At 36.8% G+C, this 20,383-nt stretch overlaps 1 protein-coding gene across 1 annotated transcript in view; it reads right to left on the bottom strand.

Moving 5' to 3' along the window:
• LOC111055612 (ATP-binding cassette sub-family G member 4) overlaps nucleotides 1-20,383 on the bottom strand; it is an 85,575-nt gene that overhangs the window by 8,492 nt on the left and 56,700 nt on the right. Inside the window, exon 6 of the mRNA XM_039428197.1 lies at nucleotides 20,118-20,356. Coding sequence (XP_039284131.1) covers nucleotides 20,118-20,356 — 239 coding nt within the window. The remainder of the gene's footprint in view (nucleotides 1-20,117; nucleotides 20,357-20,383) is intronic.

Below are 20,383 nucleotides of genomic sequence, written 5' to 3'. Positions count from 1 at the left end.
GTGGGGATGTTGGATCTTTATCATGTGCTTGCGGGGTAATTGACAGAGTGGATCAATATAAATATCTGGGGGTCATTTTTGACCATCAGCTGAGTTGGGCACCACATATGCAGTGTGTCAAGCAAAGGCTACGACGGATGCTGTATGGTCTATCTCAGTTGAGCCAAGTACTTGATACCAGATTAAGTAAAAGAGTATACCATGCTTATGCACAGTCAGTGTTACAGTATGGTATCATTGTCTGGGGAGGGGTGTCATCTGCTAGCCTGGAGCCTCTCTCGGTTACCCAGCGCACCATTATAAAAAAAATTCTTAAAAAAGAACCCAGATATCCCACGTCGCTGTTGTTCTCGGACTTCCCTGTGCTCAATTTAAGACAACTGTATATTAAAACACTTCTCACATATATCAGGAAACACAAAATAGAACTACTCAGCAATATTCAACATAACTATCAAACTCGACACAGAAATAACCATGGATATTCAACACCTCAATTATATCACGGAATAGAACTTACGTCTCCTCACTATCTAGCACAAATCGTCTATAGAAATTTGCCCAATGATATCAGGGAGGCTGAGAGCTGCAGCGATGTGGTGTATAAAAGGAAGCTGTTTAAATGGTTGATTGGCATAGGTTGGGCTGGAACCGAGGGCTTACTTCATTCCTATGCTTCTTAAATCTCTACAATTTAATAAATAAATTGTCACAGTCTTGAGTCCTCTTGCTCTTTTTTTTAGCTCTTTCTTTCCATTTAAGCACTCTTCACAAATGGTTACAAAAACAGTGGTAGGGAAGTGCAATAGTCTGTAGATTGCACTCTATCATACTAGCATATATGTTAGGTTAACTTAGTATTATGAATGTATATTATTTTGCTTATAACTATTTCAAACTTAATTTACTTTTTGTTATTAGCTTGCTCATAGGAACTCTCCCCCATTCACAGATGTATAGTCTTCTTGGGGGATTCCACTTTTCAATAATGTTACAATTTTAAATAAAATAGTAAAGTAATTTATCTTTATATTTATTGTTTTATTGTAACTTAACTATATTGTACAAATTTGTAATTTCATGTGGAAATAAATTGAATTGAATTGAATTGAATTATTGGCAGGTAGTTTTTGTAGGAATAATATTTTAATAAAATGTACTGCATACTTTTTGTGTAGTTGAGATTGTGGTAATTATTCATATTGAATGAAAAAGACTAAGAAATTATCAAAAAACCACAGATTTATTGATACTTAGAAAGACCGGTTTCGGTTATTACACCATTGTCAATATTAGTTTATATTTGTTTTTGATAATCAGTTTATCAGAGATTGACAATGGTGTAATAACCGAAACCGTTGTTTCTAAGTATCAATAAATCTGTGGTTTTTTGACAATTTCTTAGTCTTTTTCTTTCAATATGCACTGCATATTTCGTTATTAAATTTCAAGTAATTGGCATAATAAATGAGAAATTCTTTAGGTAATACAATGTTGTTGTCTATCCGGTTCCCATGACTCTCTTGAAGTAATAATAAGATATCTTCAACCCCCATCAAGGGCGGTTACAAAACTGGTGGTGTGCGGTGGGATAGACTGCAAAAATGCCTATCGAACCAGATCTGAGTCATGGGACAAAGTTCACGGCTAGAAACGAGAAAATAATAGAACATTTGAATTTACTACCTGATCCAGCTGTTCAAAATATAGATAGATCAGAAATAGTAAGTAATTAGGTTTACAATCACTTATAAGAACATTTTCAGGTGAAGAAGGTGAACAAAAAGTAGAGGAATTTATTCAAAATTTAAAATTTGTAGCACAGTCTGGTAATTGGTCTGATAACGATAAAAAGCTCATAAGTAATTTAAAAACATTAGGGGCCGCGTCTGTCTGTTTGAACACTCATCCCGAATTATTATCCGAGGGAGCAACTTTTGTCGAGTATGAAAAAGTTCTTCTAGAAAGATTCAAAGAATTACGAGAACCTGAAAGCCATTTATTCGCGTTTGAACAACACCGGAATGAGCCAATACGCGCGTATGCGGATCGCGGTCGAGAATTAGGCTTGAAAGCAATACCAATCCCCAGCGATCATCCTGCAGAAGCTAAATACGCTCGCCTCCAACTAGATAGAACGGTTTTGACAGCTTTCATTCGAGGATTATTTGGTTCCGCATCCATAACCCTACAAGTTCATCCCCCAAAAGCCTTGGAAGAGGCGGTAGTCGTAGCCGAACGAGTTGAACAAGCGACCGCAGCAAATCAAGACAATGTGATCGCTCTTTCATTTAAGAAGGATCAGAAAGTGAAATCATACGGATATTTTAAGAGCAATCCAAATACACAGTTCAGACAGTCTGATAAGAAGGGACCTTGCTTTGCATGTGGTAGGATGGATCACTTTGCTAGGGAATGTACCAACACGGGAACAGACCATTCCCCAAATCAGCAGAGAAATTTTTCTGAGTCACAACCGCATACATTCTACAATAAATTTGTGAGATACTGTTTTGTTTGTGGAGAATCGTCTCATACAGCGTATAATTGCGCTAAACGCGCTGCTACTGTGAAAAATGGAAACAAGTGCCCAGAAACCACAGCACTCGGAAAACTAAGATTGGCTGGGAGTCGCCCAACGGGGGCGCGACAGTCGAGACCGACGACATTCGAGGCCTGCGACAGTAGAGGACTGTTTTACAGTCCTTTTCTACGGTCGTAGGCCTCGACTGTCGGGAGTGTACGAAAATTGAAGAGTCCTCTACTGTCGCCTAACGCAGGCGACATTTGAGGCCTCTTTTTCAGGAGTCCTCTCCCGTCGTAGATCTCGACTGTCGGGGCTGTACAAAAATTGGAGAGGCCTCAACTGTCGCCTAACGCAGGCGACATTTGAGGCCTCTTTTTCAGGAGTCCTCTCCCGTCGTAGATCTCGACTGTCGGGGCTGTACAAAAATTGGAGAGGCCTCAACTGTCGCCTAACGCAGGCGACATTTGAGGCCTCTTTTTCAGGAGTCCTCTACAGTCGCTGGCCTCTAATGTCGCTGGTCTCGACTGTCGGGCCTGTACAAAAATTAGAGACTTGCTTGCAGCAGGCGACAGTTGAGGACACATCCAACTGCGATTCCAGACAAAATACATTTTGTAATGATTATAACTTCTGATTTGTTGAAAACCAAATAATGGATTCCCATTACTTAAAAATATGTTTAGGGACCATCATCCAAGTACTAGAATGTATATGACTTGACCACCTTTGTTGACGAAACTCAATTGGAGGATGGAAAGATGCTGGTATCTTTATTTTACATGCTGAACTTTCAAAGTTACACGAATTTAAAGTTATAAAGAATTTAAAAGTTACAAAATTAATAAGCTTAAGAGAATAGAAAAAGGTTATATACAGTAGTATGATGCTTAGAGTAATGAAGAAATTTACCTTTTTATATAATCTAGGAAGTTGATTTGAAAAATCAACAACTTTACATAAACATTCTTCCTTAAAAATATTTTTTACAGTGTTTTTGAAAACTATACCCGAAAGATCTCTAACAATTACTATATATAATAAGGCATATACTAATTTTGTACCTGTGTGAAACCACCTTTGTTGAGATCTTGCAATTTGTAGAAATTCAGTTCTAAGATTATTCCTGTGCCTAGTATTTATAACTCGCACTTTGCGCTCAGCAGGGGGCTTCGCCCACGGCACCCCTAAAAATGTTTCTCTGGTATATATTATTTTTGGTTGAATTTTTTTTTAATTTGGGGTTGGGCTGTGCCCCCTTGCATCACACAATGTTTAATTGGAGTGATAAAAGTTTTGGGTTGGACATTTTTAGGGTTAGAAAGTATTTGAGGCCTAAAAAATGATTTGTTTTAACCTTTTTGTGCGCTTGATATTTTTAAAATAAATTAACTTGCATTTCCCTTATTTTCTAACCATTCTCTTCCATTCAACTCAGATTAATTTTCTGAACGTCTTATTCCTTTAGCTTTTTTGATAAAATTATCAAGTAAAAAGTTAGATAATTCTGAATTTATTTCAATTCTTCTCTCATGAATTATACAAAAGCCATTGTTTCGAGGAAGTAGTAGCCATTGAACTGAGAGACAAGGAAGAAGATAGGAAATGGTATTGAATAGAAAGAGATGGAGAAACAACAGCCAGCAGGTAGCCATCCAGCTCTGTATAGGGTCGGTTGCACAGAAGCCTGTCAAACTTTAACCATGATTGAATGCTATGAAAAGAGGCGCCTTCTTTTCAAAAAAGACTGACCTGATTGGTTCTTTTGGCATTTAATCATGATTAGAATTCAACAGGCTTTTGTGCAACTGGGGCAATGGGTTTGTTTAATTTGGAGTTAAAGACCATCTTCCTATATGAGTAGGTGGGTCTCACCATATTTCCTGCTATGCTGATTCACTCATTATAGCAGACAATTCTTCATAATTATTGAGCTACGACTTTAATTTATAACAATAAATTGATATCAACAGGTACACCTTTACATGCTGACTAAAGACTTGAATTAATCATACCCTTTCATTCCCGAAATACCTGGTAAGTTTTTATAGCATAACATATATTAGTCAATATAGACATCCACTACACAGTTCATAGGTTCGTATAATTGATTTTTGAGTTCATATCATCAGTTTCTTATTCAGTGTTTCTATAGCTTCCTTTAATGCTACTCTTGCTTACTATTTTTAATCTCTTATTTATTGCCAACTGTTCTGTAACATCAGAATCTACAATGGACCTCAAAATATCTTGTGATTTATAATTAGATTTCCTATTGAATAGGACAAAGGCTTATTCATACAGAAACAACATTGTACAAATTGTATTGGTATTATGTGGTCGCTGTATTCATAGCCCAAAACATGGGCCTAAGAAGTCCTGCAACTAGAGAGTTAAAGTATGCAATATTCACATTAAAAGGACAATATCGTTTTGAGTGAACCAATGTTTGCAATGCACCTTCGAAGAGCTAAACGAATCTTATCTCTTGTCAATATCCTAAAAGTTCTTCAGCCCGGAGGAGCTTACCAGTTTCTACAGTATTATTATCACCTCCTGACTACTTCTAACCAATCTACTATCCGTCTGATTTCGTCTTTTTTGTCTTATTTCATTGATGCAGTACAATGAATACTGAATACTGTTCTTGTTTCTCAAATGATCATCATTTTTTCTCCTGTAGGAACTTCGGCCAAAGGATATAGAATATTTACAGTGTATGTGAGAGGGAATGATATTAACAGAGTACCAGATCACGATCATAAATAGAATAGATTAGGTTTGATTTAATGAAAATATATTCATTCATTCATGGAAATTGCAATAATACTTGTACTTTCTGGTTTATGCTCTTATTCACAATGAGAATGAAAAAACGAATTATTCAATGTATTTAACTAAGGATGGGAACATCCTTAGAAAGATTTTAATGAAGGAGGAATGCAATTGAAAATTGGCATAATTCTCTATTTTTGAAAAGGACATGAAAGAGCTAATTCCTTCTATGAGCCGGAGGATGGTGGAATAGAGCTTTTAGAAAGATAAGCTGATACTGTATTGAATAGAAACTGAGAACTAAACCAAACATGGATAGTTGAATGAATGAATGAATGATAAAGAAATTTGATGGTGCAATATTCGACTCATGTTTTGGGACTTGACCTGTACTTTTCAAGAAATAGCCAATTCATATTACGTTTCAAGGAATTTTATTATAAGGCAGGTGGACAATGATGATGCTCAGCGCACATCCAGATTCAGAGTTCTGCTTCTTTAGAAAACTGTTATCTGCTAAATGACAACAAAAAGGCGTACGGAATGGAAAAACATAACAGAGAGTCACATGTTAATGTCCATGAATAGAATTGATGAGGTGGAATAAGCTGTAACGGTGTTGAATAGTACTGTATTCAATGCAACACATTTTGGGAAATACGTGCTCCAAAATATACAAAGCTTATGTGTTTTAAAGAATTCCCAAACATTTAATATGTCAATAGGTTGACATTATTTTCGTTTGTGTTCACATTCATACTTAGTTCGTTCATCAAAAATCCTACTTCAAAATGTCAATACCTGAGAGAAACTAACAATCTGGTGATGTTAACCGTTGTGCATTGTATTACCACATAAATAAATTACAAGTGAGAGACCAAAGTTGCACTTGATACTTGACAGTTTACACTTGATGGTGTTTGACTTCGAAGAAAAACACATTAATTCAGTTTCCAATAAGTTATCATCATAGTTCAGTTTAAAGTAGCCTAACAATATAACCATGGTTATATAGTCATCGTCAGTTACTTCTAATGGAAGAAGACCGTTTAGGGAAATAATTCCAAAGTAACTGAAAGATTCTTGGAACGATTCTGCAGTATTGGACAACGTCAATAAAAAAACTTGACCCCCTATTCGCGACCCCCTCCCCGCCCCAGAAAAATGGCTTCAAATCTATCGGAAATTGGTGAGAAAGTATGGAATTCAATTAATTTTAAGGTGAAAAATGAGAAAGCATTTCTAATATAATTTTTAGATATATATTTCCGATTTCGTGGAATTATTACGAAATTTTGATTTTCAGAAAGTTATTAATAGCTTTGGTTTTAACTTGAAATATACATACAATTTATGTCAATTGTAAAACACTAGTATTGTTAAATACTATTATTTAATGACTTCGGGTTAGTTACCTTTTCTAATGGGCCTTTCTTCTCGGCAAGATCTTGCACATCTACCGGTCGTTTTTCGAATGAACTTTCATTACCATCGCACGCTTCTTGTACAATCTCCACTTATGAATAATCCCCTTTTCCTAAAGAGACTCAATCGATTTGTGCGATAATAATGTTGTGTGCAACCAGAGGCAGATTCTAGGCAAGGGGAGGTGGGGGTTGGTCAAGGATTTATATTATCTGAGCTAATGTCACGACGCTCAGGTAACGTTTCTCTTCTCGAAATATGAGCAGACATGGTGAACTTGAAGACTGCACAATACCAATACAAATGAATTCTGCCAACTGACAATCCATAATTATTATTATAGACTTAAAGAACTGGGAAGACTGAGAAGTGTTTTAATGGTTAAGCGTAGTTGAATCTATCCAAAAATACTATCAATACCGTTCCAACAATAAAACATATTATACAGTTCTGAACTCATTGACCCACGAACAGGCCTAATATGCCTATGTGGGTCCAACCTATTCCGCTTCCATACACTTAACTCTTATAATAATAATTATCATGCATCATCTTCATTGTTGATTTTTGCATCTTCATCTTCATAGAACTCGTAGAATTCTTCATAGAATCTCTTTTGGTATCATAGAATTCGAAACAGAGTTTGTGGTAACTATAATCACCATCAAAAAGTTAGTCTGTACGCGGAGTTGATTTCTAACCATGGTAAGTTGGAACATTTTTCAAAACCTAGATTTGAATACCAAAATCAATCTAAAAATTTACAAGCATTTGATCTGATTCCTTGTAATGATAACTCATCAAATCCTTGTAGTGGAGAATTATTGAAAATTGTTGATCAAGAACTTGAAAGTATGTAAGTTTAAAATCTGTAGCCCACAGTCATCTGCACATTGGAAATGGTGAAAAGAGGAAGGAAGAGGGTGATGATGAGGTGGAAAGGGAAGTTAGATGGAATAGTGGAGAGGAAAATGGAATTGAATCGAATTATGAAATTAAGGATGAACTTGGAGAACGGAATGAGAATGTACAAAAAATGAGGAAAGATGTGGAAATGGAAGAAAGTCAAGGTATGAATTTAGAAAGAAATTAAAAAGAAATATTGGCTAGTATTGGGAAAAGTGAAATTGATAAGGATAATTATAGAATGAAGAATATGTATGAATTGATACATACTCAATAAAGAGAAGGAAATTAATGAAAAGCAATTCTAAGTACCCAAACAGCCAAAGAAAGTCAGTCTAATCAAGCAGTGTTGCATGTAATGCAGTGTTATGTTTTGTTCACGTTCGTTTCATCTTGTGTGTTTAGTTTATGTTTGTTTTATTTTCCATGTTTTGTTTATGTTTGTAATCCTTTTCATATTCATTTATTTTATGGCTTGAGGGCAAGCCAATTTGTCAGAATGGCCGAGTGTAGGATATGGGATTGTAGCTATGTTTATTCTATTTTGACGTATGATGTTATCGTCATATGAAAGTGATCATGTGTGATTCATTCCATAAGCTACATCATTAATGAAATAATTAATCAATTTAGTTTTTACGAGGAAAGCTCAATGTATGGATCAAAAAATCGTAAAATGTGAATGTGTGAAATTAATAAAAGTTATTGATTTGTAACAGGATATGGATTTGTAGAATAATATTCAACATCTATAATGTACTGAGAATTTGACATCCAAGTATCAAAAAGATATTCACGAGTTTGAAAATTTCGTTTTTTTATGAAGAAGCAGCTAAGGTATATTTTCAGTTGTAAAGTTGCAATACTTATTCATAATGTGGAAGGAATAATGGGATATAATATATTATTCAATTGCTGGTAAATCAATACAAATTAAATGATAATTCTTTTGGTGCTGTCTACCATTCTGGAGAGCCTAGCGCAGGCGACAGTTGAGGCCTCTTTTTCAGGAGTCCTCTAAGGTCGCAGGTCTCGACTGTCGGGAGTGTACGAAAATTAGAGAGGCCTCAACTGTCGCCTAACGCAGGCGACATTCGAGGCCTCTTTTTCAGGAGTCCTCTACCGTCGCAGGTCTCGACTGTCGGGGCTGTACAAAAATTAGAGTGGCCTCAACTGTCGCCTAACGCAGGCGACATTTGAAGCCTTTTCTTCAGGAGTCCTCTACCGTCGCTGGCCTCGAATGTCGCCGGTCTCTACCGTCGCTGGTCTCGACTGTCGCAGGACTCTTCTGTCGTTTGCCTCGTTTGACATCGACCCCGCCCAACTACTCAGCCTAATCATGGAGAGGGGCAAAGCAATATAGTTCCAAGAGTATCAACTCGCGGTAGAGGAAGTCACGTTACCATCGAGATTGAAGGTCAATACAAAACATTTTAGTTGACACAGGCGCGGAGATATCTATTTTGAAAGAGGCTATTTCAGGTGTAAAACTAATAGAGGAGAAAGCTGTTGCTAAGGGTGTGAAAGGCATGAATTTAGCTGTGATAGGAGCACAAGTTTTACAAATAAATGTCTTAAAGTTCAAGGTTAAACATAGATTTCTCATTGCCAATGTTGAGATTAAAGAGGATGGTTTGCTTGGTTGGGATTTGTTATCCAAATTGTACGCAGTTATCGATGTAGGTAATAATTCAATAACATTTGGAGGTGAAAAAGTAGGTGAAGTTCAAAATGAGTCATACAATAGTATGGAAACGTCATATTTTTGTGATTGTGTTAGTGAAAATGAAAGTAGGAAGACTATAAGCTGTTATGCCCCGTCCGACCCCACACATCCACTCCATGACAGGAGGAGGTCTGAGTTCAAAGATCGCGGAATGTCAACAAAGAATCATTGTTCAAATGATCAAGTAAGACCGGCTACAGTGTATACCGCACGAAGCACTTTTATCCCTGCTCATTCTGAAATCTTAGTCGATGTTACTCTGAGAGATGTATTGAAGGCAGGGCTTATATTCATTGAACCCTCATTAGATCCACTGCCTGGAATAAGGGTTGCTCGTAGTGTTGAGCATGTCAACAATTCAATCTCATTTGTTAAAGTTATAAACCTTAATCCGTATCCAGTACAGCTATTAAAAAATAAATTTATGGGTATTGCATAGCCTGTGAGGATTACTGAACCCTCTTTACGGATAGCATCTGTATCAATGGATGAAAATAATTCAAAATTAGAAAAACAAATTGATGAGATTTTATCACTTACAAAGACTGAAGAAGCTGCGTTAATAAGTAAACTATTAAAGCGCTATATCACAACATTTAAAGAGCCAGGATTAGAGGGATGTAATGTACCCGTTGAACATCATATTCCCACATTTAAAGAACGACCGATTGCGAAAAGACCCTATAGAGTACCTTACCACATGCGCCCAGTAGTGGAAGAGCATATAGCCGAAATGCTGAATAAAGGTATAATCGTACCGTCAAACGGTCCTTGGAGTGCACCGATCATTGTACTTGTCAGAAAGAAAACAACCGATGGAAGTCTCAAATATCGTTTCTGTTCAGATTTCAGGCTTTTAAATACAGTTACTAAAGCAAATGCATATCCATTGCCGCTTATAAATGAGACACTTGAAGGACTAGGCAATAGAAAAAATATTTCTCAACTTTGGATTTGCAAAGTGGGTACCACCAAATCAAAATAGCAGAAGAGGACCAAGAAAAGACTGCTTTCACAACAATCGGTGGGCATTTTGAGTATAAGAGAATGGCTTTTGGATTGACGGGTGCCCCTCATACCAATTTCCAAAAATTGATGGACTCTCTCCTGGCCGAAACTTTAGGAACAGAGTGCTTTGTTTATTTACACGATGTAATAGTTCACAGCCAAACAATCAATCAACATGCAGAACGTTTAGCTCACGTGTTAGCAATATTCGAGAATGCTAATTTGAAAGTAAATCTCGAAAAGTGCAATTTTGTGAACAAGAAAATGAACCGTTGTCAGATGAAGACAAAGCTGGGGATGATGAGGATCTCGATCATAGGAGGAATGAGGAGTTCATCGATTATCGTGCACCCGAGGATGAGGATGACGAAATTGTTGAAGCCGAAGAGATTGAACGAGAAGAGGTGGTAGAAAATGTTGATGAAGAAAATGAGGAGGATGAAGAAGAAGAAAATCTCCCTAGCCCCGTGTTGGATGAGCGAGAAGACCCACTCTACCCTCCAGGTAGAAGTAGAATAGTGGAACGATCACCTTATTTCACTAGAAGTCAAGCTAGGAGTAATGCTTTCGATGGTCGAAGAAATTTGCGTTAGAAGTTTAAACTAATTTTGTTCTGTCAACTTGACAATTGGACAGTTGGATCGAGTAGACTGTTCTTATTATTGAGGAGTCATAATAATTAGTAAACAAGCAGATGCCCCGAGTAAGGCTTTAAACTGCTCATCATCTTAATAAAATAGATCTCAGAAATGAACTATTGATTTGAATTGATAAACCACGAGTGGAAATTGTCTGCAGCGAGACTCTAAACTGCTTTATTTTAAGAATTCAGCAAGCTGGATTATGGAACAGGAGAGAAAATGAGAAGGAAGAGTAAACCTGAGTAATTGAGTATTGATAAGAGAAATATTAGTGGAATAATTGTGTAATAATTATGTGTTATTTTATAAATGAGTTGGATGAGAGTGATGAAATATAACCTTTAGGTATTGGCGAGACATGTAATAGAATAGAATTATGATTATTGAAAAAGAAGATTTTCGACAAGGACGAAAGATCAGCCTTCAAAAGAGATAGAGAGAGAAGTAAAATCTTTGTTACTCGCAGTGAGACAATGCAATCCTTCGTCATCAGAAAATCATCTGCGACGAACCTATAGGATTAGTGACAATGGATTATAGATGTACAGTAAGTTGTGTGGAAGGACCTACGACAACATATTGACGAAGAAAAAGAAGAATAGAAATAAGAAAATAATACAAACAGTAGTAACCTTTTTTGTAAACAAAGTTGGCCCAGTGAGGGAGATGAATGATCTACTGTTTACGTTTTATTGTTATGATGAAGATGAGGAAAATTATTAACTGTATAATGGAACAGATGTTAAAAAGCAGACGTGTACAAAATTAGACTATTGTTATTGTAAAGTATTATGAATGAATTATGAAGACAAGGATACTCTGATACTATTGTTTGGTATTATAGGAAGGAAACTATTTTGATGTTATTTACTTGATTGAATGGAATTTTTATTATAGATGATAGGTAATAGATAATTATGTGCTCTTAATGTAAATTAGGTTCAGAAGCACTTGAGAGTGATTTTTATAGAACTTTAATATTAGTTGGAGTTGACAATGATATTGCTATTACATAAAGGTTGACTATAGGACTTACCTATACTAGGACGTTGGAAATGAATTAGGCTATTGTACTTATATAGATTTTGTTTTGAAATGGTAATTATTCTAGGATTGAGTTTATATCAAATTGGATAAGTGATTAGGTATATATTAGTTAATGATAGGAGACCAGTGAAGGGCTCGGTCAATTATCCTTTCCCCCAGAGAGCTAGAAACGAACAATTATTTGGGACTGGCACTTCCCGTATCTGTGTGATATCTGAGACTATTGTGATAGAACTTTACTGACTGTTACACCAGACTTTTAGGTGAAGGAAAAAAGTGTTTCAGACCAATCCCTACACTACCAGTGCGAGACTAAAGCAGCCATTCGACAGTGCGTTATGAGCTGAGTCATCACTTGCTACTAATCTTCGAGGATCGAGACCGCTACGCTACCTTCTCTTCCGAGATGCTACAGAGATTTGAGCCGGGGCCAATCACTCTGTACCCGATCAGCCACAGACACTATTATCCATCCATCGTGTCTCAGCTCTCTACTCTTCGGCGAACACCAGAATTACAAGGAGACGACAACGAGCATATGAGAGCGACAACAAGGAGGCCAACTCCCCCCTGGATCGATCGGCGTGAACGAGATAGCTATCTCCAATCTCATGTATGTTGTGCAACAGACGGAGAATCTGCAACCGACGTCGGCCGAGGACAACACCATGAAGTTCATCTGTGGAGGACTGACATCCTTTTTCTGGGGCTGTTGGGAGCCTACTGCTTGTACGAGAGGTGCTACTTCCTGGTGTGTGGTCGCACGCCAACTTCACTACCACGATGGAGGCGAGTGCTCTGTCCAGCACGCCCGGAACCGGCAACTGTACCTGTAGCAGTCAAGCCGCCCAACTCAGCGCCCCCAACTGCGATTCCACCAGCAAGCAACTCCATCCCTTTGGTCGACACCGCTCAACCAGTGCAGTACAGCAAAGTGTTATTGTGACAAGTGAGAAGCAATCGGAAGGGATAGCCACCCTTTTGTGGTGTGACATGGGTAGGATTTAAGTGCTTTTTTATTGATTGATTTTTCGTGTGTTTTAGATTTAAGATTTTTCAGGAGAAAATACTCTTTTTTTCTTGATTTTTATAGCACCTAGTTAAAGATTAATAAGCTATTCTATTTTGACTTAGATTGATAAGAATATCGTTTGTGAAGGTAAAACCCATTGGTTAAGCCTTCTATATTGGTCAAGGATTAAATAAAGATTATTTTTAGCATAAAAGGATACAGTATTCTGCCTTTGCACTTCCAATTGAACACTTTAGCACTAAACTAATTCGTGTGGCTTTCTGCGTTGTAGTCTTCTTACTCGATGCACGTTCAGCAGCTGGATTGCTTCCACGTTCACATGTTGATCAAGTCGCACTTCTCATGTTTTTCTGCAAATCTTTGGATTTCACTGATGACTGTCGCCACTCCCAGGTCGCGGTGGAGATCACAGTTCCTGATGTACCAAGGAGCGTCTACACAACTTCTGAGTACTTTATTCTGGAAGCGCTGGATGATGTCGATATTGGATGGTCGGGTGCAGCCCCAGAGTTGAATTCCGTAGGTCCACACCGGCTTGAGAATATGCTTGTAGAGAACAATTTGTTATAATTTGACAACTTTGATGTCCTCCCAAGTAGCCAGTACATTTTCTTGAATTTTATGCCAAGTTGTTCTCTTTTCTTCTTCACATGCTCCTTCCACCTAAGCTTGGCATCCAGCGTCATGCCTAGATACTTTGCAGTGTTAGAGTAGGGTACAATATTCCCATTGAGTGTTAAGGGGATATATTGAACTCTTCTGTTTGTAAAGTTGACTTGAACTGATTTTGCTTCATTCAATTTTATAAGCCAGTGTTTTGTCCAAACATTGATTCTGTTGACTGCCACCTGCAATTTCTCTGTAGAAACTTCACCAACTGATAAAACTGCTGTGTCATCAGCAAATGTTACTACTGTGACGTTTTCGGTTTGAGGTATATCATATGTGTATAGGAGGTACAAGAGGGGACCCAGCACACTTCCTTGAGGAACTCCAGGCCTGATTTCTCTGAGAGATGAAAAAGCATCATCTTGTTTTATCCTGAAATAACGGTCTTGAAGATATGATTTCAGTATCAGACTGTATTCTGTTGGTAAGAACTGGTTCATTTTGTAGCACAATCCTGAATGCCATACTTTGTCGGAAGCCTGTTCTACATCAAGGAAAATTGCAGAGCAAACTTTCTTTTCCTCCAATGTATTTTCAATAATATTTGTTATTCTGTGCACCTGATCTATTGCACTATGTTTATCTCGAAATCCGAATTGATGGGTTGGTATTAATTCATTATCGTCCAGATAAGGCTTTAATCTTTTCAGTAGAAGTTTCTTAAATAATTTTGATATTACAGGCAGTAGTAGGAAATTGGCCTATACGAGGTTACATCATGTGGTGGCTTTCCAGGTTTTGGTATCATGATGACATCGGCTACCTTCCAGGAACTTGGCACATATTTCAATCGGAATGAAGCGTTGAAGAGATGGCATAGCTTCACAATTGCTTTTCTTGGGAGCTCCTGTAGAATCTCTCCAGTTATTAAGTCGAAACCTGGCGTTTTCTTTCTGCTCAAATTTTTAATCTCATATTCTACCTCCCTTGGCGATGTTGGAGTGATAACTCCTGCTCCAAGATGATGAGGGTTCTCATCTATAATTGTTTCCTCATGAGGTGAGAAAACCTTTTCCAAATGATCAGCAAACTAAACGGCTTTCTCTTTATTGCTCCTTGCCCAGCAATCTTGATTCTTCCTTATCGGTGTAACTTGTTCAAGAGGTCTCTTCAGTTTCCTGGTTGATCTCCATAATGAAAAATTTGTAGTAGACTCATTGGTTAACTCTTCTAAGTATTTATTGATATCATGTTGTTTTACATCCTGTATCATATTTCTCAATTCATTAGTAATTCTATTAAGTTCTGTTTTAATTCTTGGATTTCTTGTTGATTGCCATGATCTTCTTGTTCTTCTTCTTTTTTCTATCAACTCTCTTACCGCTACAGGATAGCAATTACCTTTGAAAATCCTGCTTTGAAGTAGTGGTGTATTTTCCCAGGCACATTGTTGGATATTGATTACAGACTCCTGGACTTCACTTTCTAGTTCATCTATAGTTTGCAGAGATGTGTTCAAGTCTATTTTAGAGTCTATCATATTTTTAAAAGTTTCTAAATCTGTGTACCTGTTGATGAGTCTAGATGGCATTTCTTTTTTAACAGCTGCACTGTGCATTGTCAAAACTATTGGCGAATGGTCAGAGTTGAGATCAAATTCTTCTTCAACTTCAACACAGTTTGGTGAAATATTTTTTGTGATGAAAAAATCTATCAGGTCTGGAATTTTTGTTTTGTCTCTTGGCCAGTAAGTTGGTTTCCTTGTTGAGTGAACATCGCAGTGGTATTCATTATCAGCCAGTAATAGCTCCTTTCCTTTAGTTGTGGTCAGTCGGGACCCCCATTGTGTATTCTTTGAATTGAAGTCTCCTCCGATGATAAATTTCCCTGTGAAGTTACTTAGTAAATCAATATATTCTATCTTCTTCAAATTAAATCGTGGTGGACAGTAGACGGCTCCAATTGTGATCGTACCAGATGGTCTACCGATAAGTTTGACTTTGATTGAAATCGACTGGAACTCCTACAATTCTATCTTCTTGAATTCGTGATAGTTTAGCTCTTCTCTTACAATAACCGCACTTCCGCCTCTAGCGCTGTTGTTGGGATGTATGGCATGGTAGGTTTTGTACCCTCTAATTTTAAAGTAGGATTCTTTAGTGAAATGAGTTTCGGAAATGAGACAGGCATCTATTTTATGCTCAATTAGAATTGCTAATAGATCATCTTTGTGCTGTAGTAATCCATTAGCATTCCAAGTCATAATTTTGAATCTATTTTCCATGCTTCTTGTGAATGACTTCTGGAACTGAAATATTTTCCAGTTTTTCTAACCTACTTTAAATTTATTTATTGAGGCCTTCTTGCACAACTAGTTTCTCAAGAATTAATTAAAGTTGAGTTGTAATGCTCAGTTCCAAATCTTTACTCAAGTTGTAATCTTGAAGACTTGACTTTTCATTACTGTTGATAGGTACTTTATCTTTCAGCTTATCAGCATAACTCTGGTTCTCCTTAGCTCTACTGTCATTTATTACAGCTCTCCGTGGCACAATAGGATTGTCTCTTATGTTGACTGTCGAAATAGATTTTATTGCTTTTTTCTTATTTCGAAGTGCCTGCAACTCGTGTGCTACAACACATCCTCTATAATTGGCAGGGTGCTCCATCCCACAATTGTAGCATTTAGACTTAACTTCTTTCCTCTTAGTACAGTTGATAGTGATGTGGGGACCAGTGCATTTCACGCACCTAGGCTCCTTCTGGCAGTATTTTTTAGTGTGTCCCCAGGTTTGACAATTTTCACATTGCGGTAGAAATTTTGATTTTTTCAGGGGGACTACTTCAACCTTCATACCCATAATTACACATATTTCATAAATTCTATTTATGCTCTCTGTGTTTTCAAAAGTCAACATGAATATTGGGAGTGGTTCTTTTGTTTTCCATTTAAGAATGTTTACCACGTCCAAAATTTTAAATCCTTTTTCCTGAAGTTCCTCTTTTATTTCCTGTGGATTGCAAGTGCTGTGCAACTTCTTCACAATTACTCTAATGGGTCTCGTTTGCTTGTTTTCAAACGAAGACCAATTCATTTTTTTGTCATTCAGCAATGATGTAGCTAGTCTATAATTATCCTCAGATTCAACGTTGAGTTTTAAGCTACCATTATTCAATTGTGTGATCTTATAAGAGTCTTTTATTTTTTCATTCAAAATCTTATACACTACTTGATAGTCTTGGATGTTGTAGAGTATAATTGGAGGAGGTCTCTTAACTTGTTTGAGACTAGGAGTTTTTTTTGGCTCAGCATTCTCGTTTAGTTCAGTTTCTCTACGTGAACTCACTTTCTGCTTATTGGATGATCGTGTTGGAGGTGAGTCAGATTGTTCTCTCTTCCTCTTTCTTTGCTTTTGACGAATCCATTCTGTTTCAGTAGATAATTCTTCTTCATCGGTATGATAATTGTCCGTATTTTTTCTTCATTCTTAGATTTAGTCTCTAACGCTGATAATCTAGTTTGAAGCTGTTCAAGTTGAATTTTAAGTTCAGAACTTATTTTTTCTGATTGCTGGAATTTTGTATTAGCTTCGTTCCAAGCTTTAAATTTGAGTTTTTCGTATTCTGATTGAATTTTATCAGTTCGAACCTTGTAGGAGACAGGTTTATTATCTTCAGTTATAGTAATAATAGTCGTATTATCGTCACCGCTCATAGTTACGATAGTTCAGTTCTCACAATAGAATTACCAATTCAGCACTCACCGAAGCAGCAATATCCGAACTCGGTTACAGTCATAGTTGCTGACAACGCGCGCGCGCACGCGCACACACACTCACTCACAATTCGGCAATGCCGTTTTAACTGACACAACAGTTTGATGGTATACTTTTAGAATAATTACATGAATTTCACAAAACACGTCTACTCGCTTCGGCTTCTGAAAGCTGACGAGAAAAGACTCTGATATTAAAATAGCAATTTCCGTAGTTGGACTATAGTGAGAAAATATAATTTAGTGAGTAATTAGTATTATTGCAGCGACAATAAGATTGTGCTAAGTAATGTGTGCACGACTGTGAGAAGCAGAAAATTGAGGGATATTTGCTAGTTGTGACGGATGAGGGGCTGGCTCCACGAGGCAAGGACACGGCGGATGTGCGGTAGCCTGTAGATATTTTCACAGAGGAATACTGCACACCTGGCTGCAGACCCGCTTGCCCAATCAAGTGACAACCGACTCACTGCTCCACTAGCAGCAGGGCCTTAGGCCTTCCACCACACTCACGTCGCAAGTTTTCCGGACGGGAAACTTCCAGTCGTTAAACAACCGATATACCAAGCGGATCAAAAACCATATTGAAAAAATAAGTTAGTTTTCCGGCATCATGAGATACGTGAGTATCCTGTGTATTGGGATTACCAGTGGGAGTGATAGCTGTGGGTTGTAACGTATCAAATTCTGATGGGTAAATAAAAATCCCTACTTGAAAGAAATTTATAGGTCTAAGTGGAATAATAGGCTAATATCGCCAAATGCGATAACGTTTTTAAAGATTAGATAATATCAGGTATCATGGCTAAATTTATAACGGCCGAATAGAAATGGAAATAATTTGCTACTTATATAATATTATATAAAGTATTGAAAATTTGAGGTCAGGTGTAAAATATGTATTGATCGGCGACATAATGATCGATTGAGTCGCATAACGTAGAATCTAGCCAGACACCTTGGCAGAAATTTATTGTAACTAAATGGTATGCAAATAGTTGAAATAAGAATAGGGCGCCCTCAGTGCTTCGAGTGAAATAAGAATTAAAAGCTAGCTCGTCGGAAAGGTTTTAAAAATTAAGAGATTAATAAAAATACTTGTGCAAGTCTTAAAAATGGTATAAGAAATATTTTATTGAATAGGAACGAGTCAATTTATATATCAAAGGATTCACCAATTGAAAGAATACTAAGTTCTAAGCTAATAATACTAATGTTCACATGATCATTGATTTTTATAATATAATTTGCAATAATATAATGTAGCTCTGGTTCATTGGATAAATCGATTTATCTATTTCCATCAGGTGCCGAATCTTGCACCCTGAGATAGATATAGATATATTTATTGGAAACTGTAGAAATTAATATATATTTAATTACACTTTTTCTATGTATTTTAACACGACATGCAGTCGATTTTAAATCGACTTTAAATCGACTGCATGTCGTGTTAAAATACATAGAAAAAGTGTGTTTATACAAAGCAGCTCGGAATGGATCAAGAAATCATCACCTTTATATTTAATTGTTGATTTGTCAATTTATCATGCTCTGATTTTGGAAGTTAATATATAAAGTAGGATTGTCCAAATCGACAAGCAACAGCAAGTTGATGTCAAAGCTACATGCAGATAAATGCATATGATCAATGAAGTGAAAAGCACATGGTAAAGTTTCGTGCTATAGAACTAGAAAATAGTACTGATCTGTGATATTTTATTTGATTTCGTTTCTTGTTTCATTGTATATTTGTTGCTCTATATATTTTCTATATTGACCTAACTTTGAGATTATTTGTTTAATATATGTATCAAATTTTTCATGGTGTACCATTCTTTTTATTCCCCAATACCATAGGATATAAATTATATTTATATATTTTTATAAATTATCAGTATTAAATTATTGTGAGAGCTCCTGAATGAGCATATTAGGATCTTGGTGAAATTATAGCCTAGAAAAACCACGACCAGATTTTATAGTTATTAATTCTCATGCTCTACCGATTGACGCCAAGCAGGAGGCAAAGCGTTATTCCATCAAAAATAACGTGACAGGGTGAGTGCCAAAATTTCTAGCTCATGATGAAACATTTTCACCCGACCGAGACCCTAATTAGAGATGATCTTGTTGTATAGTAAAATTTATAGTTAGCAGAATCTTATTGACAGGTAGTTTTTGTAGGAATAATATTTTAATACAATGTACTGCATATTTCGTTCTTTAAATTTCAAGTAATTGGCATAATGAATGAGAAATTCTTTAGGTAATACAATGTTGTCTATCCGGTTCTCATGACTCTCTTGAAGTAATAATAAGATATCTTCAACCCCCATCAAGGGCGGTTTCACTTGATCTTTTAGAAAACCCGAGTCTAAAGGAATAATAGATCCACCTAAAGTTGTGGCTTTACTCATCTCTCATCATCATCCATCTCATTACTCGTGCACAAGTCTGGAGCTCATGTGGGTGGGCATCACTCATGATAAAAAAATCACCTTACGTAACAAAACCCAAATATAATATATAAAAGCTGAGGATCTAAAAGTTTGATTCAATCAATGTAATGTATAAAATTTTTATCAATGCGCTGAGAAAATATGATGTCAGATGGAATGAAAATAATGTTATGGTAATTGTCTCACCGAAATCAGACTTGCTGTAATACTGTGGACAATTGAAGCCAGCTGACGAGAGGGCAGCAACCAAGTGCTCGGAGGGACCATTGTACAGGCATTCACCATCAGACAGCAGGTAGACATCATGGAACAGCTGGAACACTTTGGAGCTCGGCTGATGTATCACTACTATCACAGTTCGGCCGTCCAATGCCAGACTCTGAAGGTGATTAACCACTTGCAGAGCTGATGAACTGTCTAACCCACTGCAAAATTGTATTCAAAATACATTA

This window comes from Nilaparvata lugens, chromosome 5, assembly GCF_014356525.2.
Source record: "Nilaparvata lugens isolate BPH chromosome 5, ASM1435652v1, whole genome shotgun sequence".
In the NCBI taxonomy this organism is placed as follows: Eukaryota; Metazoa; Arthropoda; class Insecta; order Hemiptera; family Delphacidae; genus Nilaparvata; species Nilaparvata lugens.
Note: the sequence above shows the minus strand (reverse complement) of the source record. Positions and strands in the feature narration are given on the sequence as shown.